Source organism: Hemiscyllium ocellatum, chromosome 7 (genome assembly GCF_020745735.1).
Source record: "Hemiscyllium ocellatum isolate sHemOce1 chromosome 7, sHemOce1.pat.X.cur, whole genome shotgun sequence".
Lineage (NCBI taxonomy): Eukaryota > Metazoa > Chordata > Chondrichthyes > Orectolobiformes > Hemiscylliidae > Hemiscyllium > Hemiscyllium ocellatum.
Window position 1 is genome coordinate 22,714,472 of NC_083407.1, and position 26,500 is coordinate 22,740,971.

A 26,500-nucleotide genomic window follows, 5' to 3' on the forward strand; every position below is an offset into this window, starting at 1 on the left:
TAGCAGAACGGAGTGCCGATTACAGTGTTACAACTACAGGTGCAGAAAGAGAGAGATCGGAACTAACACTTCAGAAGTCTGTTCAAAAGTCTGAGGGGGCCAGATCAACAGTTTGTTGCAGTTAGAGAAACATGCCCTGATGAGACAAAGAGAAAGCATCATGTGAGGGTCAGGTAGAGTAGGAGACACTTCAGTGGCAGTAGGGACAATAATGGGAAATATAAGTAAAAGAATTGTTGAGATATATTACACTGGTGTGAGTTGGGTGTGACCATAAGACATAGGGGCAGAAGTTGGCCATTCTGCCCTTCAAGTCAACCTGGCCACTCAATGAGGAGATAGCTGATCTGAATCCTCAACTCCACTTTGCTGCCTTATTTCAGTAATGCTTGACTCCCTTACTAATTAAAACTGTTTTCCTCCACCTTGAATATACTTAATGACCTAGTTTCAACAGTCCTCTGCCATATCAAAAAGTTCCAGAGATTCACTACCCTCTGAAAAGAAATTCCTCCTCATCCCTGCATTAAACGTGCAGCCCCTTACTGTAAGATTATCCCTTCTGGTTGTGGCATCTCCCATATGAGAAGACAACCTTTCCATATCTACCCTGCCAAGTCCCCTGAGCATCTTGGCTGTTTCATTAAAGTTCCATCTCATGCTATACAAACAATTGTAGGGCCCTGGATAATGTTGTAGAACAGAGAGACCTGAGGGTTTAGGTGCATAATTATTTGAAATTTGCATTAGATGCAAACAGGGTGGTTAAGAAGGCATTTAGCAGACTTGCCTTCAAGGCTCAGAGCTTTGAGTATAGAAGTTGTACAGGACATTATCGAGGCCTTTCCTGGCATATTGTCTACAGTTCCAGTCACCCTGCTATAGAAATTGGAGTGGGTTCAGAAAAGGTTTATCAGGATGCTGCCAGGGATATAAGTTTTAAGTTATGGGCCAAACGCAGGCAAGTGAGGCCATTTTGGTTTGGGAACATAGTCAGTGTGGACTAGTTGAACCAAAAGGTCTAGTTCTATTCTTTATAACTCGATAACTTTATGACACTATTCTTCCCACCACAGTGCATAACCTCATATTTTTGCACATTGTATGCCATTTGCCAAATTTTTGCCCACTCTTTGCGTCATCCTCACCACTTGCCTTCCCGATTATTTTTGTGTCATCCACAAACTTAGCAATTGTAAGTTCATTTCTTCATTCAAGTCATAAGTATATATTCAAACAATTGTGGCCAAAGCCTTGATCCCTGTTGCACTCCACTCCTTAAGGATTGCCAACCTGAATGTGCCCCCTTATCCCAACACTCCATCTCCTATTAATTAGCCAAACCTCTATCCATGCTAATATACTACCTCCAACCCATGGGCTGTTATCTTATTAAGCAACCTTGTGTGCAGTACTTATCAAACATCCCTCCAAAGCCAAATATATTACATCTACTGCTTCCCCTCTATCCTACTCATTATTTCCTCAAGGAATTCTAATAAATTTGTTAGGCATGATTTCCATTCCATGCAGTCTTGCAGATCATGTTTGACCCTTTGATGTATTTCTAAATGCTCTGCTATTAGACCCTGTATAATAGATACCAACATTTCCCCAGTAAAAGATGTTAAGCTAACTGACTTATGGTTTCATCTCCTTGCCTTTTTGAATGAAGGCATTACATTGACAGTTTCCAGTCCACTGGGACTTATCAGAACATAAGGGTTCTCCGATAATTACTGCCAGTGCATTTAGTATCTCTATAGCTATTTCTTTTACTATCATCAGAGGCAGCCCATCAGGTCTAGGAGTCTCATTGGCCTTTAACCCCATTAGTTTGCCGAGTATTTTTATTTCTAGTGACAGCAATTGCATTTATTTTTTTCTTCTCCTTTTGCCAAATGATTCTTTAGCGTTTTGGAATGCTAGTAGTATATACCACCGTGAAGAAAGTTGCAAAATATATGCTAAACTCCTCCACCATTTCCTGGGTTTCTATTATAATTACCCAGCCTCATTCTCTCTAGAGCCTAGATCTCTCTGTCTCTCTTTCTACCTTTTTATATATTTATAAATGTTCTTGCTGTCTAACTTGATATGGGGTAGAGTGATCTGATTGATACAAGTGAGAGACTTCTTGACAATGGTAGTATAATGGATAGAACAAGGAGAGGATGCTGTCCAATGACTGAAAACTTGAGAATGTTGGAGATAGGTAGGGAAATGATATATGCTCGTTCATTTGTTTGTCTTGGTCGCCTCTGCTACACACAGACTAAACGGTAGCACAGTGGTTAGCACTGCTGCCTCACAGCGCCAGAGACCCGGGTTCAATTCCCGCCTCAGGTGACTGACTGTGTGGAGTTTGCATGTTCTCCCCGTGTCTGCGTGGGTTTCCTCCGGGTGCTCCGGTTTCCTCCCACAGTCCAAAGGTGTGCAGGTCAGGTGAATTGGCCATGCTAAGTTGCCCGTAGTGTTAGATAAGGGGTATATGTAAGGGTATGGGGGGGTTGCGCTTCGGCGGGTCAGTGTGGACTTGTTGGGCCAAAGGGCCTGTTTCCATACTGTAAGTAACCTAATCTAAACATACTAAACAGAAACAGAGCATTCTGCTGTACACCACATAGAGAGTGCAGAAAAAATCCACAGCTTTAATTCTTAATGATCTGCTTTCAATCTGATAATTATTGAGACAGTGGAACAAACCTAGGTGAACTGGAAATGGATGGCATGTTCACTGCTTGGCATTGGTTTAGCTCAGGTCCTCGTGTGAAATGGTTGAGTGTACACACTCACTTTGTGTCTGAGGATCAACAAAACTGCAACATCTAAGGATTGGCCACTTAAGCCACTGGGCCTGTGCCAGCACATGTTTTTCAAACACCTTCCAGCCTAATACCATCACCCTCCACTTTGCTTTCACAGCAGCAGCTTAAGGCCAAGCTGTTTTACATGTGCAGCACTGGACTGTTTAATTCAGGCTCCGCCCGAAGCCAAGGAATGGAATCTTGAGCCCTTATCCGGTAAATCTGGTCTTGGCGCGACATCATTCAACGGATGGGTAGCAGCTGGGAAACCTGCTCATGTGTGCCACCTCTATCTTGACTGAGATGGCAAGAGGCGATCCCTGGATGTTTTTCCCACACTATCACCAATTGAGGACCTTAAGTCCCCAATGAATGGCCAGTTAAGGACCCATCGAACCACCACTCTTACTAACTCAATGTCAGGCATCTAGATGCCCCTCATTCACAGGCACTCGATGCCGACTGAATGGACTTGGCATTAGGAAGAGATGTATAAGATGAATAGTGTATAAGATGATTAGGGGTTTAGATAGGGTAGATACTAAGAACCTTTTACCGCTAATGGAGTCAGGTGTTACTAGGGGACATAGCTTTAAATTAAGGGGTGGTAGGTATAGGACAGATGTTAGGGGTAGATTCTTCACACAGCGGGTTGTGAGTTCATGGAATGCCCTGCCCGTATCAGTGGTGAACTCTCCTTCTTTATGTTCATTTAAGCGGGCATTGGATAGGCATTTGGAAGTTATTGGGCTAGTATAGGTTAGGTAGGACTCGGTCGGCGCAACATCGAGGGCCGAAGGGCCTGTACTGCGCTGTATCCTTCTATGTTCTATGTTCTATGAATGGATGAGAGACTCTCCTTGCCATTTCTAAGATTAGATTCCCTACAGTGTGGAAACAGGCCATTCAGCCCAACGAGTCCATACCGACCTTCCAAAACGTAACCCACCCAGACCCATTTCCCTCTGACTAATGCACCTAACACTGTGGGCAATTTAGCATGGCCAATTCATCTAGCCTACTCATCTTTGGACTGTGAGGGGAAACCGGAGCACCTAGAGGAAACCCACACAGACACAGGGGGAATGTGCAAACTCCACACAGTCACCCAAGGCTGGAATTGAACCTGGAATCGTGGTGCTGTGAGGCAGCGGTGCTAACCACTGAGCCACTGTGCCACCCTTCTGCTGAATAAAAACAGAAAATAGGAGCAGAGGTGGGTCATTTGGCCCTTCCAATCTGTTCTGCCATTCGTTATGATCCTGGCTAGTCATCCAACACAATACCCTGTTCCCGCTTTCTTAATGTGGTCAGCCAAGCGTTTGACACCCCCAGCACTGCCCTGAGACAAGTTCCCTAAAAGAGATGCCTGGGGACTTAAACCAACTCTTCAGCTGGCAGTTGAGACCTCCATCGCCTCCACAACATTCCGTCCATGAGGTGTGAGAGTCTTTTTGTTTGCACAATGCTGTGTTGACTTCAACTGGTATAACTGACTCTCCAGCTTCACAATTCCCATACTTTTTGAGTTCCAGTTTATGAAAAAATAGGCACTTTGAAGCTGCGATCATCTATGAAATACTTACAGAATGAAGTCACATTTTTAACCACAATCAGCATTATCATTAATCCCCGATCTGAGTCACATTGTTCCGGAAAAGGACAGGGATGAGTCCCATTGTGCTTCCTCAGATGAGAAAGAATTCCAAAGATTCGCCTCAAGCTCCTTATGCAACCTTTGTTGCTCACATTGAAAGTTTTCAGGGGGGAGCTTTATAAGACATTCAGCAGTATTAGTAATAATTAGATTAGTTACAGTGTGGAAACAGGCCTTTCGGCCCAACAAGTCCACACCGACCTAATCTTGGTATGTAACAGTGCCAGCAACTAGAACTACGCTCAGTGCTGAACTAGAAACTAAAACTGATCAGAGAAACATAAAACACATAGTGCATGGAAGAGCTTCAAAATTGATTGATTATGAAGAGATTGAGTTATGAGAAAAGGGTGGAGAAGCTTTGATTTTCCACCTTTAAATAATAACAAAGGAAATCTAGCATACATCTATGAACTGGGCTGTGACAACGTATATCAAGGGCGAACTTAATTATATTGTTGGTGTTATGTTACAGTTCATTCAGAGCGTTGCTGTGGCGATGTAAACACCGACTTGCATGCTGCAATTTGAAAATATGATAGATGTCCCAAACTTTCCTTCCATCAGGAATCTCTCTTCCAGTCTGCCATTGGCAAGTAGTTGGAATGATTTACAGATTGATACACAAAACACTTTGGTTGTGAAATGAATACACCTTCTTTGGCCATCCAACCCTGAAGTGCAACTCATTCTGGTTCAGCGGGATAAGTGCTACTCACTGTTTCCTGCCATTCCTTAAGAACAACATTAGGAAATCCTTATTCACAAAAGAACATGTTCAATGAATGGAATGGATGTCTAAGAATAGTGGAGACAAAGGACCTGAAATCGGTTAAGATATGATTATGTACTGGTGCTGAAGGTTGACTCATGCCCATTTACTCACACACAATCTCATTCATTCATTCACTCATTCCAAACAGAGTGAGAATTTTTTTTATCTCAGAGGCACCCTGAGGCCAATTGTTGCAGGTTGCTCTCACTTCCTTGACAAAAAACTCTGAATTCAGTGCTGACAGTGGCTTCAACCTGCAGTCTTCATGCTCTTCCTGTGTTCTGACAGTTCTTTGCCTTCTCTGACATCAGTGGAAATTGTGTTACCATGTCAGTGTGTAAATTTCAGCTTGATGTGACAGATTTGTGTATCTGTTCCCACCATCGCTATAGAACTGCAGATGGGATGTCAGAAACAATGCAAGCAAAATTTTAAACACAAACAGAACTTTTTAGAAAAACTCAACAGGTCTGGCAGCATCTGTGGAGAGAAAACAGAGTTAACATTTCGGATGCAGCGACCCCTTTTCAAAACTGATTTTAGCAAGGAAAAAGTTGGTATATAAGCTGAAAATGGGGGGGGGGGAGGGGTGTAGAAGTTAATGATAGATGCTGATGGAGCCCAGGGAGAGAGAGAGAAACAGTTGGGCAGACAAAGGAATTGATAAAGGTCACCATCTGAGAATGAATAGTTGCTAATGGGACCATTAGTGGCTGACAATGTGTTGTTTGTGGCAGCAGCCCATGTGACGAGAAAACCTGGTGTATGGGGCTTGAGGGAAAGATGTGGGAAAAGTTGCTTAGACTCTAAAATTACTGAATTACTGAATTCAATATTGAGTCCCAAAGGCTGCAGTGGAAAATGAGATGCTGTCCTTCCATCTTGCGTTGAGCTTTGCTGGAGCACTGCAGCAAGCCTGAGGCAGATGCTGGCCGGGGAACCCAGTGTGGTGTGTTGACATGGCAGGCAACTGGAAGCTCAGGGTCTTTTTAGTGAATAGAACAAGGGTGTTCTGCAAAGTAGTCACCCAGTCTGCATTTTGTCTCCTCACTGTAGAGCAGACCACGTTTTGAGCACCAAGTATGGGAGATGAGATTGAGCAAAGTACAGGTAAACTACTGCTTTACCTAGATGTTTGGACCTTTGATAGTGAGGAGGGAGGTGGTAAATGGACAGGTGTTACACCTGCTGCGGTTGCATGGGAAGGTGCCGTGGGGGCATGGCAAGGTGTTGAGAGTGAAGGAGGTTTGAACCAGGGTGTCCCGGAGGGAACGGTCCCTGCAGAAGGTTGACAAGGGAGGGGAGGGGAACATGTGTCTGGTGGTGGCATCCCGCTGGAGGTGGCAGAATGCCAGCTAATGATCTTCTGGTTATGGATGCTGGTGAAATGATAGGAAAGGACAAGGGGAACACTGTTGCAGGAGGGAAAAGAGGGGGTGAGGGCCAAAGTGCGGGAGATAGGGCCCTCAGTTGTGTTCGACCTATCAACCATGGTGGTGGGAAATTCTCGGTTGAGGAAGAAGGTGGACCTTTAAGAGGGCACCTTGTCAAATTGGCATCATCAAAACAGATGCATCAGAGATGAAGGAGCTGGGAGAATGGAAGCAAGGTGTGAGGATGTACAGTCAACGTAACTGTGGGAGTCAGTGGGTTTGTAGTGGATATGGGTGACCAGCCTATCCCCAGAAATAGAAACAGAGATGTTCAGGAAGTGAAGGGAGGAATCACGGATAGACCAGGTGAAGGTGAGAGTGAGGTGGAAAGTGGAAGTGAAACTGATTAACTTTCCCAATTCCAAACAAGAGAGGGAAATGGTTTTGGTAATATCATTGATATACCAGAGAAAGAGTTGTGGGTGGGGTCTGGGATAGGACTGGAACAAGGAATGTTCTATATACCCTGCAAAGAGACAAGCACAACTGAGGCCCATGCAGATACCCACAGCCACTCCTCTGACCTGAAGAAAATGAGAGGAGTTAAAGGAGAAGTTGTTCAGGGTGAGCCAGAAGGAGGAGGGTGGTCATGGGTGAGAACGATTCAGGTCTTTTGTCCAGGAAGAAGCAGAGAGCCCTGCGACCATCCAGGGGGTAATTGACTGTTCAGGAATTGTATGTCCATGGTGAAGAGGAGGCAAATGGAATCTGTAAACGAGAAATTCTGACATAAAGCACCAGAAGAATTGCAGATGTAAATGGCAAGGGACTGGACAAGAGGGAAAAAACATTTGCGTCGAGGTAGAAAGAGATGAGTTCCCGGAGCAGGAGCTGAAACAATGGGTGTGCCTGGGTGGTCCTGTTTGTCGATTAGGGGAAGGAGGTAGAAGTGAGCTGTGTGGTGTTAGGAGACTGTGGCGGGAGAAATCACCACATGAAACGAGATGAGTAAAGGTTGTTATTTTGCTTCACCCTGGTCAGATTTTGGCTTTTCCTAATCAGCAGCTGTTTATTGCGTTATCGACTGGTCTAACTGAGATGCTGCTAAGTGACAATTGGTGTAGGTGACTGGGTCAAATAATAAATCATCGCGGAATGTAGCACACAGGGTAGTGGTGGAGAAGTGCTGAGAAAGTGTGCATGTTATATGCATTGAATGCACCTTATTCACTTATTTATAACAGTGTGGGTTAAACTTTCACTCACTCCTGAGACAACTTTCTTTCTCCCACACAGGTTAGAGCTTCAAGATCATTGCATCACCCTTTCGCAAAGGGGAGTTCTGCTGTAAACCAGTCTCCCCACACAGATAATTATCAAGCACTAATGTATTCCTTGGGCATTCAAACAATAAAGTGCTTGCCTCTTTAAAATAATATGCGCCCTTTGCTCTTTATGTTTTCGAGGCATCTGGATTGCATCAGTCCCTCTTCCAGGAACTAGTCTGATCAGAAGTAACTTCATCTCAGCTTTTTAAACAGTCTATTTTGTCAGAAACCATAAACAACAAGTGGGTGTTGTTTTTTTCCTCATCAGTTCATCTAACTGCGCAGATTTATTGTTTGTTAGCCTTTCTGAACTACAGAAGTTGGGGGTTTAGTGCTATGTTGTCTGTCTGTGCGGGCACATTACCCTCAATGGACCTTTAACACACTATGCTGTGCAGTGGCTAGGGCATACCAGTTCCAAAAGAGTACATGCCCCCATATCAGGCCTGTTGTTAGCAAGGAATCCGTGTGAAGTCTAGGCATGCAATCTGAACAATTAATTGTCAAATTGCTCTAAATAGATCAGGCAGTGGACTGACATCCATGCTGGGAGTTTAGATCAGAGTGGTGCTGGAAAAGCACAGCAGGTCAGGCAACATCCTTGCTGGGAGCACTGTGTAGCTCAGGGCAAAATGCAAAGTTAAAAAGCACCCGCGATCCATCTCATTGCATTTCACAAGCAATCGGCTGATCTTTCAAAATGTTCATGCCCAAATTCTGGAAAGACCAAATGTAATGTTTTCAATGAGTCGATGAGTTTGCATCCTTTTAAAAGAAAAATCCCATATTTGGGTCATCTTATAGTCATTTGACTTCAGAGAGCTTCTGCAAATATCCCTGAAAACTTAATAATTGGCTAACTCTTGTCAAACACTTTTGAAATCAGAGATGTGACAATATGGTGAAGTTTTGAAAATTTTTACTGGATTCTAACAGCCCAATTCTACTTGTAAAGGAAAGTCAACCTGAGTCTGAATGTATCTGCAACACTTGGTATGTGGTTTTATGAACCAGAATAGCTACAGATCTGTGTTTAAACAAACAAACTTAGAACCATTTCAAAAGTTGACTTGATTACCATAAATATATATTATTTCATTTGCTGTGAGTCCTTTCTTTCTCCATTTTTAAGATTCCTGCAGTTGAACTTGTTAAGGGATAAAAATTTGTCTTGCAAAATTATTGGATTGCTCGCTGTTATAAATCATCATAGTTCCAGTGGGCTGCTCTCACATTAGAGATAACCAGTGGTGAGTTTAACCTGAGGGTCACCATGCCTCAGGTGAGGGGGGAGAGATTGAGAAGATAGACCCTTTATGGTGACCTTGGCTGATGCAGGTATCAAACCCACAGCATTGGTGTTACATGATATTGCAAACCAGCTTCCCAGTCAGTTGAGCTAACTGACCCCTAATAGTTAATTCTGTTGTCTGCAGTAGAATTGAATTTTAGGGGTTGCAAGTAACAGGCAACCAATGGATAGTGCTCCTCTTGTTCCATCACCAATGACAAAGTTTTACACCTCAGTCTTTATTGTGATGTTATATTTAGGTTCATGTTTTTAGTCTGTAGGATATGTCTGTTGTTTTGGTCTATATCGTGAGTATGTTGTGTAAGTTGTACTGTGGATCTTTATTGTGAGCCTGTGTTGTAAATCTATACTGTGGATCTATATTGTGAGCCTATAATACAAGTCTGTATTTTGGGTCTGTGGTGTAAGTCTATTCTTTGGGTCTGTGTTGTAAGCTTATAGTTTAGGAATGGAGTGTGAATCCAGACAGTTAATCCAAACTAGTCTGTACTGTGGATCTATGTTGTGAGTTTGCAGGTTAAGTGTGAATTGCGCAACAGCACTGAGTCCATTTATTGTGTGTTTCAAATAAGAATAATGTATTGAGAACAATACGAAAACTGCTCATGCAGTAGCACCATTAACATCAGAAAAAAGAAAAGATGTGTGTTTAATGTTTAAGGCCTTTCATTGGAATGCAATCCAAACATAAAGTTGTCCTTTCTCTTCCAAATGCTGACTGGCTTTCAGAAGTAATTCAGCACTGTTAAGCTGATTTCCTATTTCTAGAATTTATTGCTTTTCACCTTATCAAGGTGATTGAGCCCAAGGTTTCCACTGCCGCCAATTGGATAGTGAAGTGTCCTAAAGACCAGTGCGATAGGGAGAATTAATCCTAGGTAGGGGCTACAGAGACAGCAAACCTCAGCTTGACATTGCAGGACTGTGTCGAGCACCAGTCAAGCCAGTGTGAAAGCAAGTGTCTTTGTTGAACTGTGGAAACGTTAGCTATATTAGTAAACTTTGCTAAGCTCCATTCCCAGTCGGAGCCTCAAACAACAACTCTGCAATTTAGAGAATTTGGTTCAGAGGTTACTTTCCTGACTCGTACCTCTCTCAATTTTTTACGGAAAAGTTCTGACTAAAACTTTCTGAAATATTACAATTCACTTCTACTAACTTCTCAGTTCTTCAATGAATGTTCCCTTCGAGAGTGGAGCCTTGTACAATGTAATCTTTAATATATACCAATTGGGTCTGCAGATTCTGTGAACGAACTGCAGATCAACCCCCAGCAAAGCAACAGGAACATGACTGCAAATCCGAATCCTCCTGTATAAATGTGGTGGCACTTTGACAGAGTTACACACACATGTGCACACATTTATAGAGGTATTAGCAGCCTGATATTAGAATAACGCATTTAATATAAAGCTTCAACATTAGTCAAAAGATTCCCAATGGACATTCCATGGTTGAGATATAAATTAGAAGATCACTTTTAACTATTCAAGCTTTGAGCTAATGAAGCACTTGGCTATATTAACAAATTGTAAATGTGTTCATAGCTCTATCCTACGTTCCTTCCCTGCCTCTCTCTCTATGATATTAATTACTGTGAAAGTGTGAGTATTTACGCCACATATAAAAAGTGCTGATCTGGTATCCTGACATGTGATCACGTCACCATTTCGTGACAAAACCTCATCACCAAGCAAGGAATACACTTCTCTCTCCCAGTTTATTTTTTGAGTTGCATCAGCGCATGTTTTAATCTTAACACGTTTGATCTTAACACCCATAGATTCAAGAGTCCTGAGTGTTCAGAAGCTATGCAATGTTTTAAATATTTAATGGGTATTTACCTAATCCCCAAAAATGTTTGCATCAGTTTGTGCAATTTAATTGCGCAGATGTTGTCAGTAGAAATTAGAGCGTTATCAAAGCAAATTATTTTCTAGATTCGATTTCTCAAGTCGAAAAGTGCAAGCAAAAGCAGATGATATAGGTAAACATGTGCCTGGATTTTTCAGTTTACTGCGGTGTTTGCACATGTGTGTGTTTTGGCTTTTCACCACACTCTGACTGCTTTTTGAGTGACTTCCAAAGCTTCTCTGTCAACACGGCAGATTCTTTTCCTACTTGCAATCCAACTTGTCTGAAGCCAATCTGTGCAAAATATTTCCAGTGCCCAAGAGCAGACAGGCAATACAGAATTTCCAGAAAGATAAATGACAATTAGGAGTGAAGGGAAGGGCATGCCCGCTTTCCCATTCATTCTCTCCCTCTCTCTCTATCTATCTTATCTCCTACACCGCTCCCCCTCAAAACAGATAACGCAGTGGAGAAGGAAAGTCGTTGTGTAAGTAAATTTTAGGGAAAGCATTAGAAGGTGCAGAGTGGAATATGAAGCACCTGCAGTTTCTGAAAGGAAAGGAGAGCAGGGCAGACGAACCCGTGGAGACACAAAACATGTTGTGAAGAATCTGACGGCGCCCGTCTGAGACCACGCAAATGTGCACGTACCCATCAGGGCACATCCAGCAGCCCCTGGCCAGCTGTACCAGCTGCAGAGGCTGGCTGCGATCCTAATCCCAAAACCCTCCAATCAGGATTAGGTGCGAACTTAAGTCGAATCAGGGGTGGCTGACATGTGTAAATGGAGCCGTTGCTTCCTTCCACCCAGCTTCTAATTACTTGAGAATGACTTGTAACCACAGGTAGCAGAGAATGCTTCTTTCCAGTTGTTTTCGCTACCTCGTAACTCTGTTCTGCTGAGACTTGCAGCTGGGGGTGAAGTGAATAAAACCTTTTATCCGACTGCGACCTGAGATTCTCCCTCTTTTTGCCTGAGTCCATCAGATTCTGCCTCTGGATTGTATTGCTTCCATCTTCCATTCCTTTACTGGTTTTTGACACTGCCAGGGTCATTTATACTGCAGAGACAAGAATGGTCCAGACTACATTGTGCTCCAGCTTATGCTGAGCTGGGCCCGGCTGGACACAGAATTGTCCAGGTTAGAGATGGGAAAAGACAGACCCACACTCCTGAATTTCAGTTGGGCAGGTCCCATTTCCCTTCAGTCTATCCCCATTCCCACTGCTCCGTGAGACCACCACGTTTATCGCAATGATGTGATTCAGACTGCAATGGAAATGGCCCTTAATGACACAAGCTGAGGAATGGAACTCGCTCTCCTCTCTCATGGCTTACTGACTGAAGGCCATTCTCCTGCTGCTGCCTTTGCCATCTGAAGAAGGACGTTCTGGCGATGAGGGATGGGGGTGTGGAACTGGCCTTCCCCTGCTCCAGTATTTGGTGCTTCTGTGTTTAGAACCATGTGCCTGCTGCGCTTTCCTTGTGAGCTGGACTTCCCACCTCTTTAAGGCCGCTAACAGCCACACATATGTACTTCCCCGCCCCGCCCCTTCTCTACACGTCCTTTACCTTTCCCAAGATTCACCTGAGGCCACTTGCAACTGGACAGGCAGCCTGACCCTGCCAAAATCTAAACTGTTTGTCAGGGCACGACAGTCAGCTACTGATCATTGCAATGAGGCCTGACGTCCGATTTCAAGCCAGTCTTGGGCTTCCATCAAATTCTGGACCAGGCAAATTCCCATCCGCTGTCGGGAACATAGGGATTAGGAATGGGAGCACGCACTTCAGCCCCTTGAGCCCACGCTGCCATTCACATGATCATAGCTGATCTTATCCTGGTCTCTTATCCTCCACTTTCCTGCCTGCTGTTCAAGGCCCTTTATCCCCCTTTTCATCAGATACATTTCTATTTCTTTCTTGAATCTGTTGATTGATTCTGTCTCCACTGCACTCTGGGACGGTGCGTGCCACAGGTTCACAACCCTCTGAGAGAAGTGGTTTCACCACATCTCAGTTTTGAACCCCCCCCCCCCCTCACCTATATGACCACTCCCCCACTATCACCACGTTTTTCTCTTCCTCCAGCCCTTTAAATGACAAACATAACTTGACTTCGGAGCTTCCCACATCTTGTGATATATAAGACAATTGGATAACTCAGCAGAAGTAGGCTTTTTAGCCCATTGAGTCTCCTCTACCATTTAACACAATCATAGCTGAACTTCAACCTTGACTCTAGTTCCCTATTTTTACCTGTAACCCTCAATTCCCCTACTGATTAAAAATCTGATTTCCTCAGACTTGAATATGCTTAAGGGGGAAAGCAGGAACAAGTACTGAGTCAGATGATGAGCCATGATCGTATTGAACAGTGGAACAAGCTCCAATGACCTACTTCTTTCCCTATTGACAGTGCTCCTATATTTAATGACTCAGTCCCAATAGCTGTCTGTAGTGAAGAATTCCACAGACTCGTTATCCATTGAGAGGAGAAAGCGCTCTGCAAGAGGCAGAAAAATGTTCTGCAGAGGTTAAAGAAGGTAGCTGACCACCAGCTTCTCAAGGGGTACAAGGGATGGACAATAAATACTGGCCCTGCCAGTTGCATCGATATTACATGAATAAATAAAGAATAGCACTTGCTTGTATCTGTTTCACCTGGAACAGGTCACCAATCTGTCATTACTCTCTATCAAACATGGTGAAACAGGAGACCCTCCTACTCTTACTGCTTGTTGTAGACAGAATTTACAGACTGATAATCAGCCTGTCTGACCAGACTACAAGCACACCTTCTCTGACCGCTGAGCCGAGGCATAGGGCTCAAACCTGGAGTTTCTGGCTCAGAGGTAGGGATGCTACTCACTGAGCCACAAGGACCGCCTGACCATTAAAACTTGGCAATATCAACAAATAGCTAAACACCTTTATGAATGTTATGGGCTTCAACAGGAGGTCCCACCCAAGAAGTTATCCTAACTTCCTCTCGGACTGATTCGCTGTGAATCTCCAGTATTCCGTATGTTGGAATTCCAGCTCTCGCAGTTCTCCTTGCATAAACTACGGTTCCTTGTCCTCCTGTCTGAATAGACGTAGTATTTAAAGTCTCTGCACTGTAATGGCTTGAGACTTTCAGAGGCCCCAAAGACCGAAATTAGAAGAGACAGAAATGAAATGCCTGTTACTCGTTATGTATTGGAAAGGTCCCAGACCAGTCTACTAAACATGACATTCTTCAACAGAGCTTTACAGATTAGGTTTACATTTGCTCAGCCGACCAGCAGACACACCAATAAACTTGAGCTGGTAGTGGACGTCACACCAATGCCTGCAAATTAATGGGGGCCAATGTCTGAGCAGTCATCATAGACATAAATCACGGGAAATGGGGGGAGAAATGAGTACAAGGCTTTTCTTTCTATTTAGTAATTTATCATGGGAAGTGGCACATTAATAAACACAGGTCCCCTGAGGTGAGGGGATAACAGAGATAAATACGACTGCCAAATCTAACTTGCATCTCCAAGCCCATAGAAAGCAGGGGACTGTGGGAATGCAAATTGAGTTAATATAAAGCTTGTGTGTTTCTCTTATACACATTTTCAGACTTTCTATTTATTTCGAAACAGTAATAATCTGGTCGTTCCCACAATCCCTGGTATTTAAGCACACTGCATCCCAGCAGCTTAGTTCTGCTGCATACTTAACTATTTAAGTGTAATTTTCTATTGATTGGCAAAAGCACCAGAAGGGAAATGAGGGGAATTGTTTTCCTTTAAGCGGAAAGTTGGTGCAATCAGGAAGCACTGCCTGAAAGGGTGATGGACAAAGACTCAGTAGTAGTTTTCAGTTGAGGTTTGGATATATACTTGAAAAGGAAGTATACACAGGGATATGGGAAATGATAAGGAGTGGGGCTGCAAGATCCATCTGCAAATACCCCTCCTAATCACACACAATCCTGACTTGGAAGTATATTGATATTCCTTCTGCATTGCGGGTGAAAATCCTGGAGCTCCCTCCCTAATGGAATTATAGGTATCCCTACTCACCAAGGACTGCAGTGGTTCAAGAAGGCAGTCATTACCAGCACCTTCTCAAGAGCAGTTAGCCAAGGCTACGACCTATGCACAAATGAAAGAAAATTGAGTGAGCTCCTGTAAAGAAAATAAGATCCATTGGTATTGTTTCATCCTGTGAATTGCAAGAGCATTATTTTCATTGGAAATGTTCAACTAATCTTTACGCTGGTTTGCTTATAAACACGGATTACAATTCTTGAAAACGTTGCAATGCATTGTGACATTTGGGCAAAACTTTGAGGTGGTATAATATGGCATCTCTCACAAGCCAAACAATAAAATGTTTGCCAAGTATTTTATTTCACAGTAACATTTCAAATACTTCAGACATATTTAAGAACCAGATTTGCTGCTCATCTCTGATTGTGTTTAAAAAAAAGAATCAATTGAAAATTCTTGATATATCAGGTAAGTCAGTGAGGTCTTATCCTTAAAAATAGGGTGAGCTGAGAAATTTGTTTCACTAATGGAAGGCTCTGCGATACTCTACAGACTGCCTTGCTGACAGTGTTAATGAATTTGAAATAAATTGATTAATTCCTGCAATAAACAGCAGAGGAATGTCGCAAATGCTATCTCATGAGCAATACAGAAGCGATTGATACAAAGTGCATAATCCATTATATTTTTGCATTTGTATTAAGAATTGTTTTCATATATCAGAACAATGTGCTGTCTCTTGGAAAGTTCCTCGAGTGGGGGAGCCCAAAACTAGAGGCTATAGGTTTTAAGGTGAGAGAGGAGAGATTTAAAAGGGACATGAGGGGCAAGGTTTTCATGCAGAGGGTGGTGCATGGATGGATCAATCTGCCTGATGAAGTGGTGGAAGCAGATACAATTACAATATTTAAATAGCATCCGGATGGGTACATGAAGAGAAAGGGTTTAGAGGCAAATGGGACTGGGTCAGATTGGGATATCTGGTCAGCACGGATGAGTTGGACTGAGGAGTTTGTTTCCTGTATGACTCTACTGTGTTTCTCAGAGACAGGCAGAAACACCCAGTCCAACTGAGCTGTTCCGATTTCCTAAAGGATTCAAACAGCACATACAAGAGTTACATTGAATTTGTTGAAAAAAAATCTTCAAGACCTCGACATCTGAGGATGAGAGAATCCGATTTGAATTCACAGATCTAATTTTCACAAAGATTTGACTGGCTTCATTGCAAGCTTGCTCTTACTGCTACTATATTTGGCACTGAGTGGATCGTTCAGACAAACAGCCACTGCAGACCCGATGGGCTGAATGGCCTCCTTTTGCATTTTAACAATTTTAGATTCGATGTATTATATCACCTTGCCCCAATCCAGGTCAGGTTGTTCTCTGTATAGTACAGGGTGTCCTTTTCAGTGTCTTATTCAGTTCCAGCCCTTGCACACAGACAGTATCATGACAGGCACTGGTAATTGTTCAAACATGCATGCCTGACAAAGAATTGCTGTTACACTTAGGTAAGTTTCTATCATATTGCTGAGCACAGTTAGCCTGGCATAGACTGATTCCTAACCATGAAGATAATCAAGAGTTATGGGAAAAAGACAGAAAAGTGGAGTTGAGGATTATCAAAGCAGCCACGACCTACCTCATTGAGTGACCTACTTCAGCTCCTACGTCTTATATTTTTTATATAAATATTGGGCTGATGACTTTGTGTAAGCAAATTTTTCTTAGTGAGTTAAACACTTGCCCATTGCTTCCTGCAGAGCAACTTCAGCAATTTCACACATACCGAGGGTTTACTGTTGATACAGAGATCGTATGAAAAAAGTGACCTTAATGTGCAGCCAATATGAAACTTACCTCTGGCAGCCAAAGGGGTGATTGTTACCACTATTTGCAACACTCATTGGTCTCCTGAATACAATTGGCAACTTCCTGGAACCACTGCTCATATATGCAGTTCTCAAATGTACAATGCCCTGTAGATGTAGCCATGTTGTCTAAGCCTTGCCAGTCCTGTCATATTTGGAAGTTATTGGATGTGTGGATGGCACAATTTGAGCTAATTAAAATCACCAGGAAACTCAATGGACAACTTGGGGGATGTGAAGAGAAATAAGAGGAGGGAAAAAGAGAAAGTTGCAGTACGTGAGAGCGTAGGAGAGAACAACACAATCTGATATAAGACAAAGAACTGTGAAAAAAAGAGATACTTGAAAAAAAATTACCAAAAATGCTGAAGAAACTCAGCAACTGTGGAGAGAGAGAGAAATAAAGTTAACATTTCAAGTTGAGTCGATAAATTCTGAAGAAGGGTCACTGTTTTCTCTCTGCATAGATGCTGCTAGATCAACCGAGTTTCTCCATGAATTTCTGCCTGTGTTTGCTACACAATCTGGCAGATGGAAATAGTGTAGGAATAACAAACACTGAAGCAAAGTGTGAAAAAGAGAGAGGGAAGGAAAGTGAGAGAAATCATAAAATCCCTATAGTGTGGAAACAGGCCCTTCAGTCCAACAATTCCACATCGACCCTCCGAAGAGTAACCCATCAAAACCAGTTCACGTCACCTGCACATGTTTGGGGAAGCGGAGGAAAAGGAAGGAAAGAGAGAAAAATAAAATTGGGAAAGGAGGGAGAGGAAAACCAAAACTCTAGAAAGGAGGAACGGGTGAATAAACTGAAGGGAGGGAGCGCTTGTGTCTGTTGTGATAAGGGTTGCTGCATTAAGTGCTTTATTCCTCGAAAAGATATGTTAAAGCTTTTCTCTAAGGATAGTGCTCACTTCACTGAAACTAGCTTTCAGAAATAGGCTGTTGGAGTTTGTTTCATTTTGATTTATACATATTATTTTTATAACCTGCTGTGTATTGTATACTGTCAGAAAGTAGCACAAAATCTTTAATTCTGAGCTATTTATATCAATGATGTTTTCGTTGAATCAGTGGAGCAGATTTGAATGTTACTAACTGTAATTAATATAAAATAGAAACTTTCCGCTTATTGTTTTTAATTCAAAATAAGTTAACCTTGAACTGTTCTAATTTTTATTCACCTGACAAAACTATGTGCCATAACTTTGCCAAAACTATGTGCCAGCAAAAAGATATGCCATAACTTTGGCAAACAGTGTGTAGACATCAGATGGTGCAATATCTGCTGAATAATCTGGATAGCAGAGCAATGTGATTGAGTGTCATAGCTAATTGAGTGGCACATGATCGAATTTCCAGGAATGCACCAGGCTAGAGTTGGCAACCCTAACATTGGGTGTTTGCTGAACAGTATTTTTGTCAGTATATTTAATTGTGTCAATCACAGAGTTTTGCTTTCGATGCTCAAAAAATGGCACAGCGGCCTGCTTAATTGCTGGTGTTCCCTTGTCTCTCTTTTAAGAATTCATGCACATCACATGGATCGAGTGCAGTGTAATTAGTATGTAAAAGTACAAAAAAATGACTCCGGTCCAATGTGCTCTGTACTAAAGATTTAGAAGGAAGCATTCACCCTTCTGAAATTAAACAGTTTAATTTCTTTTATGCTCACTGTGTGTGACTTGGATGACGCGTCAACATTTGACAAATCTGGAATAACCTCTGATTGCCAATTACACTGAGAAAAATGATTAAAGTTCTGATTTATGAAACAAGGTGTCACAGTTGATAAACACTTCAGTTTTTTTCAGCCTGTCACTGAAGTTGTCCACTGTCTGTTTCTCAGTCTCAAGATTCTCGAGTCCTCGGCCAGCTGCAAGAATGAGCAGAAAGCGGGCCCTGTCTATCTCGCCGCTGTCTGACGCCAGCATCGACCTGCAGACCATGATCAGGACATCCCCCAACTCTCTAGTGGCCTACATCAACAACTCCCGAAGCAGCTCTGCAGCCAGTGGTTCATACGGGCATCTGTCAGCTGGTGCTATCAGGTGAGGCATTCACTTTGCCGAGGAGAGCCTGCTTTACCTGTTGACCAATTCTAATTGAGGCTAGACGGTTTGTCTGTGGGGTAATTCGTGCATGGCCTTCAAGTCTTGGTGAGTGATTGTCATGCTGTCTGCATTCCAGTCAGACACAGCTCTCAGCAGCACTTCCATAATTAAAGTCAGCGTATTGGATGGCTGACTGGCAAGTGCTGATTACCAGGGGTCGTAAGTTCAATGTGCAGTTCTTTCCCAATGGCCCTGAACTTTCTTGGATGTATATTAAGCTGGTATGTAATTGAGTTATTAGGAATGTCCAGCGATTCAGATCATTGAGCTGACAGAGATCCACACTTTGCAGTTGTCTCGCTCATTGTATTTCACCATTTAATAGGCCACATTAGATGCGAACATTTAAATTCCTGGCTCAGGTTAACAGAGAAACTAACCCGTTTATTTATAAGTCCGACTGATGTTTCTGCTCAAGTCATGGGGAGTAATGTTTGATCCAAATTCTTTAAGCATTTAGTCAACAAAACAGCAACAGGTCCTTTCTAGCATAACAAACTTGCACTATTTCAAAAACCAAGTTGCAGAAGATTGAATCGTGAGAATAAATGTACTTTCAAAGAATCACACTTCCATATTTGTAGAAAAAATTCAGAATAAATATCCCAACAACTGTATTGACACAGATTTGAATGTCCTTTACTGGGCCTAGGTCATGGGCAACAGAAATCACAGGCTCAATTTACTACTTACCCATCGGTGAGTTTGGAGTCAGACGGGGGCGTTTAATCACGTGGGAGGTGTACAGGAGAAGATTCCACTACCTCCCTGCCTGATTCCAACAATGCTGATGTTCCAACCACAGCAGGAGGGGGAGTTACCACACAGGAGCCTGAAACACAAGCCTGGGTTTCCTCACTCAAACACACTCAAGGCATGATTGAGGCAGCCAGAAACCAATGAAAGAGCTGGAGTGTGTACCTGCTGAGAGGCTGTGTGCTGCCCTTTCTTCCTACCATTCCCCCTGCCCAGTTCAGTAATGATCTCCTGCCCTCACTCCCCTATGGCCTCCACTTCGTCAGTGACCTTCCAAGGTTTGTAGATAGTAAGGAGCTAATTGGCCAGCAACTCTGTGTTTGGAGGGAGGTGGGCAATAGAAAGATGGGGTGAGAGAGGGGTTTGGAGGGGGGGGGGTGGGGCGCAGTGGGGTGTTGTGGGAGGAGATCTATGGGCCTGCCCACCCTCAGGTCCGAACACTAAGAGGGCACATTTTGGCCAGTTAGATGCCTAATTCTAGTGGCTCTTCCCCAACCGTGGAGACATGAGTCTGCCACTGGGCTCTCCAAAAGCCTATCGCCAACATTAAAGTCCACCTGAGTCTATTTTACCACAGAATAATGTATATGGGGTTTCTAAAAATCTGGGTCAGAAAACTATTAATGAAAGGATAAAAAGATAATCCAAAATTGTTTTTTGAAAAAGAAATTGGTTGATTAACCAGTGCAGATATCATTGAAATTGCTGATTAAATCTGTTTGACACTTTAAGATATTTTAAGGTCAACTGGAAACCAAAGGAGGTGATGGAATTTCCTTAAGAGAAGACTGACCCTTTTTTTGCAGCATATTATTCTTGGTTGCTTGCAGTGTTTATAATGCTGCGTGTTCCAATGTTTATTTAAACAAAAGAAATCTGAATCTTTTTTCAAATTCTGGTACTGTTTGATTTCAGCCCAGCATTCAGTTTTCCTCACCCCATCAACCCGGTGACATTCCAAATGCACCAACAGATACTGAACCAGCAACGCAGCCTGAACTCAGCATTCGGCCACACTCCGCCCCTTATACAGCCATCACCAACGTTCGCTCCACGACAGCACATGTCCAGTACCTCAGCTGTTTTGCCACCCAGTCAGGCCAATAATGCCTCATCTGAAACGTCCCAGGTAAGGACAGGATCCTTGTTGTGGTGCTGTGGGCAGCATCTTTCAATGCAAAGGGTGAGAGAGGAATGCGACGGCGTGGGAATATGGGTTAGCACATTGTGCTCATTGACCTCAGGGAAGCTGGACTCCAAACTAGTACAAACTGATATATGTCTTCTTTTTTCCCACTGACTGCCTCAACACAGTTCTCCATGAGTGTGGATAATGTCTCATGACTTTGACTCTAACATGGGTTAATGTTCACTCAGGGAGCCCATGAGGTTGGCTGGTGTAGGAAATGGAAATGTCACAGGTTGTGTTAGGAGTGGTCTTCAAGTTTTATGGAGAGGATAAAATGATGAGTTGAGCATTAGGTCTTCTGTTCTACTTCTAACCTGCTTTGTACCTCATACCACCATCAGCCAGCCCCTAACATTGGTAAATCTTCAAATACTAAGTATGTCATCCACTGCCTCTTCACCTGCAGCCCCACATCCCCTCCATTATCAGTAAAGACCCATTTATGTTTTGACCTTATCTAGAAAAAAGATAATACTAAAAAGAAAATGATTTGGGAAACACGACACTGAATTAAAAAGGATAACCTTAAAGAGAGCAGACTTGGCTGTGTACATATGTTTGCACTGTTGGGTTGAATTCTTTCTTCTAACCAAGGCTCGGTTTTTATTCTGTAGAGCAAGCTGAGTGGTGAGTCTGCTGTGAGCAGCACTGTTGATCCAATGATCAACAAACGCACCAAGGTTAAAACTGAGGTGGAGGGACCCCGGGCTATATCTCCAAACACTGAGGTGAGCAAATAAGAACCTGTGTATTTTTCTGCCGTTTAGTAAAACTTGAGCAAAGTTAATATGAGTCAGCCAGGACACAACATGAAAACAGGTTATATAGTCCACCTGGTCACTGCTGGTGTTCATGCTTTTCATGACTCTCTCTTAAATTACTTCACCCACTCCTATCAGCATATCTTTCTATTGCCTTCCTCCCTCACATTTACCTGGACTCTTTAAATGTACCAATCTATTCCCCTCAATCCGCCTCATTTCACATTCTGATCTCTCTCTGAGTAAAGGCGTTCTTCCTGAATTCACTGTTAGATTTATGAGTGACTATCATGTAGTTAAGACCCCTATTTTTGGTCTCCACCAGAGTGAAATAATTCAACAAGTTCACACCTGCCTTTCCTGATGCTGGCTTTTTATTTCCCGTTTGTTAAAAGTGAATCCAAGTTCAAACAGCCTGCAGTCTCTGGATGAGTGCTGAGGGCCTTCTGAGCACAGATCTAGCAGTGCAACCACTACAATGCCGAACCCTCAATTTTCTGTCTTCTTTATCTGCCACACTTGAAAAGGTACATCAGTGATAAATGTGATGCTTGATAATAGAACATAGAATAGCACAGCACAGGAACGGGCCCTTCAGCTTATGAGGCTGTGCCAAACATGACACCAAATTAAACTAATCCCTTCTGTCTGCCCCTGGGTCCATATCCCTACATAAATGTTGATGTTCATGGCAGTTTCTAAATCAGCATAGGAAATAATGTAAAGTCACATGCAAGTGACAACTCAGGAGCCGTTGACTTGTAGCATTATCTTCAGTTTGGGGAAATGTTCACACAACTTGTATGACATAATGTGACAGTGTTGATATTGTCATCACATTCCTCCTCCCCAACCCTAACAACCCCAACACACTATTTCTCTTTTTACCCATACCTGTCTTTTGGGAGAGAGTTAATGTCTTACCAATTATTTTGCCCCTTCAATGCCTGTAAAATGATTGCCATGATGTAGAGGAGTTGGTGTTGAATTGGTGTGGACAAAGTTAAAAGTCACACAGCATCAGGTTGTAGCCCGACAGGTTTATTTGGAAGCACTAGCTTGTGGAGTGCTGCCCTTTCATCGGGGAGCTGTGAAGACAGCTACCTGTGGAGACCGCTACCTGATGAAGGAGCCACGCTGCAAAAGCTAGTGCTCCCAAATAAACCTATTGGACTGTAACCTGGTGTTGTGTGATTTTTAACTTTGTAAAATGATCAACAGATCAACCATGAGCTCATTGAATGGTAGAACAGGCTCAACGAGCTAAATGGCCTAACACTATTCCTAGGGCAAAGAAAAAGCCTTTCATTTCAAAATAAACTATTGAAAAATACGATTAGCCATACTGCTACTGGAATAAAAGTAGAATGTTGTCTGGGATTAAGTAGTTAAAATGTCATTTTCTTCAACCTGTAGAAAATGTGATCATGGAATTTATTCACATTCAAGGAAAACTTCAGTCGAGATACAAAAATTAAAATGTGGCTGGTTTGTGACAGAAAGACAATACTATGTGCGAATAGGCACCTTACACTTTCCTTTAATACAACTGTTCAGCTACAAATGCTCATTAACTCAGATCCTAGTAATGCCTCCAGTGTTGGACTATCTTGCAGCTCCTTGTACTTGTGCAGGATTCTGTATGAGAAAAGATGAATGGTGACACCAGCCGTTATAATGTCAGGTTGAGTCCCAGACTCTTTCCTCAGTGCAACACCAGGAGCTGTCTGCTGTGTAATGGAGAGTTACTAATGGGTTATTACCTCAGAGTTATAAAGTACTGCACTGCAATCTCTCTGTCACTGGTCAAAGAGACGAAGATTTGATACAGTGAAGCCTTTAGTTCCTGGTCTTCTTTCCATTCTGATGTGTGAGAATTAGCAGCAAGAGCAATTTATCTCCTTTCTTTTTAAACCATTTTTTATTGTAACTCTAAACTACAAGAAGTGTCCCTGTACTACATTTTAATGAAATATACAATACCTTGCTGTCACTGGGACAGCACCAGCTTTGACTAATTCCTTGTTCTGCTTTAGTCCAGAGGCAGCCCCAGTCAGACTTCGGCATGATGCATGGGGACGGCTATGTTTATAATCATCTGGGGCCAGGAAAATTGATGAAGATAGCATATCAGAGAAAGATAAACATGCTGTAGTCAGCATGTTCGGGGCAGGAGCCACATCTCACGAGTTTTAAGTTTAGAGAACGTCAACAGCAGCAAGCGCATGACCTAAAAGCATCTCCAGCTGCGACGTGGGCAGATGCTAATGAGACAATTTTTAAAAAAACACACAATTGCCATCTGAAAGGAATTAATATCTGATCGGTAAAGTACGTTCATTAGTGCAAACAAATTGCTTGTGCACTCATTGCGGGTTTTGACTTCATTCAGAGGGTTTTTTTTCTGTTTCTCTGAGATGGAGTGTAGTTAGTATCTTTATTCTGTTGTCTGATTCTTATTTTCCTTCATGCCTTTGTAAAGTCAGGTCTTGGCTGTAGTATTCCTATTGCAGGCCCCACTCTTGTTACCCTTAATTCTGTCTAGTGTACACAACCCGCACCCAAATTTTCACACTTTATCAGAATTCTGGCTATTGAAGTATTTAATATTTTAATATCATGTCTGTTCCTATCAGTCCTCTTCTAAATCAAACCCACGACGGACCCAGATTTTATTATTCTGATCTGGAATTTTCCTTAAGAATGAGAATTCCCACTTCTAGCGAGGATCGGGGTAGTGAGGAGAAAGGGTAATGAGTAGAATAGGAAGGGTTGAAAAGTTGAGACTTAAATTATAGTATCCCTGTGCGGAATACAGTGTGAAATTAGCCAAACTTGTGCTTTTGACCATCTGTGTTGCTTCTTAATATTGTTCACAGAACTGTTGCCTAGCAACATGCTTATCTCTTCATATGATTCGTACGAAGGAAAATATATTAAGACAATAAAAAAACTTCAAAGAGGGTAAAAGAAGTTCAATAAATCATTTCTCGAGTTGATTTCATTTGTGCAGGGTATCTAAATGTCTAAGGTGGTTAATTCATTGAACTTATATCCATCAGAACATCAGTGGATCAGAGGAATGCCGGACTGTTACAAGAACTGTTGCATTTAACATTGTGATATCTCAATTTCCACTCTTCCTTTCCTTTATTTATACAATTGCTCAGGATCGGCTGGCAGGGCTGACAGAGGTGAAGGACGACTTGGATAAAGATGATTGCAAACAGGAGCCAGAGGTCATTTACGAGACCGTGTGTCACTGGGAAGGATGCAACAAAGAGTACGACACTCAGGAACAACTAGTGCATGTGAGTAAGGCCTGATCCAAGTGCTGGAAAGCAGTCAGGGCACAGTGAGGCAGTAGCTGTCGGTTCGATGTGCACATCACAAGATCTCATATTGACTCATGGAGTGATTACAGCATCTAAGGAGGCCATTGAACCCATGCCAGCTCTCTGCAAGACTCACTTGCCCAACCTTTCCCCATGGCCATTGCAAGTTGCATTGTTTGCCCTATACCCTTTTGAAAGTCATGATTGAATCTGCTCCACCATGTACACAGACTGTGCACTCAGATCCTAGCCACTTATTCCATAAAAAAAGGTATTTCCTTAGATACCTTTGATCATTTTGCCAATCATTTTAAATCTGCATCTTCTGGTACTCAACCTCATTCAAAGAGACCCAGGTAATGCTCTGGGGACCCGGGTTTGAATTCTGCCATGGCAGATGGTAGAATGTGAATTCAATAAAAGAATTCTAAAAGCCTAATAAAGACCAGAAAATCATGTTGATTGTTGGGAAGTACCTATCTGGCTCACTAATGTTCTTCAGGGAATGAAATTGCCATCCTTACATGATCGGGCCTACATGTGACTCCAGATGCACAGCATTGTGGTTGACTCTTAATTGCCCTCTGAGCAGTAAATGCTGGTCTAGCCAGTGATACCCACATCTTGTGAATTAATTAAAAATTTGGACTCTGTTGTTCCACATATCACCTTCCAGGATAACAGAAATTTATACCTCAGAGCATTCAGTATGGTTTCAGAGATGGACCTAGGAACATTGCTCCCTTTCCTTGCGTGTTTCCCTATTTGAATTATTCTGCTTAATTCTCTTTATCCAAATGAGCCTGAGATGGTTCCAGTTCCTTAAACTTCACAGCAAAGAAAGCAGACCATCCTGCTCAACCGCAGCATTAACATTTCACAGGAGAGCCCTTCCATTTTATTTCACCTCATCCCATCAACTTCCATTCTTTTATTCGGCTTCTCCTTAAAAGTATCTCTGCTATTTGCTTCAGCTTCTCCACTCGATAACGAGTTTCGTATTCTCAATGTGTGAAGATACTTATACTGACTCTTTTGTTGAATTTATCAGTGATTACTATTAGCCCCAGGTTTTGGTCCCCTCCGGTAAGTGGAGATATCTTTTCCATGTCTGCACCATCAAAGCTAATGGAAATAATTCCTCTGCCCGTACACTGTAGGCCCCACAATTTGAGCCTGACCTTATCCTCTGTAGTTTCACATTGTACGGGATTCAGCACAGCACAGAGTTTAATAAAAAAAATCACCTTCTTTGCAATTAAAACCGGCCAATTTCTTCAGTTAAGGTTTTACTTTCTTGACACTCTGCTGGATTTTCAACCCTGTGTGGTCAGCC

General features: G+C 42.6%; 1 protein-coding gene across 8 annotated transcripts in view; it reads left to right on the forward strand.

The window, feature by feature from the left end:
• Positions 1-26,500, forward strand: part of gli2a (GLI family zinc finger 2a) — a 412,735-nt gene that overhangs the window by 327,673 nt on the left and 58,562 nt on the right. For all 8 annotated transcript variants that reach the window (XM_060827038.1, XM_060827037.1, XM_060827045.1 and 5 more), the window contains 4 exons: positions 18,859-19,060; positions 20,795-21,008; positions 21,683-21,796; positions 25,000-25,140. In XM_060827038.1, coding sequence (XP_060683021.1) covers positions 18,859-19,060; positions 20,795-21,008; positions 21,683-21,796; positions 25,000-25,140 — 671 coding nt within the window. The remainder of the gene's footprint in view (positions 1-18,858; positions 19,061-20,794; positions 21,009-21,682; positions 21,797-24,999; positions 25,141-26,500) is intronic.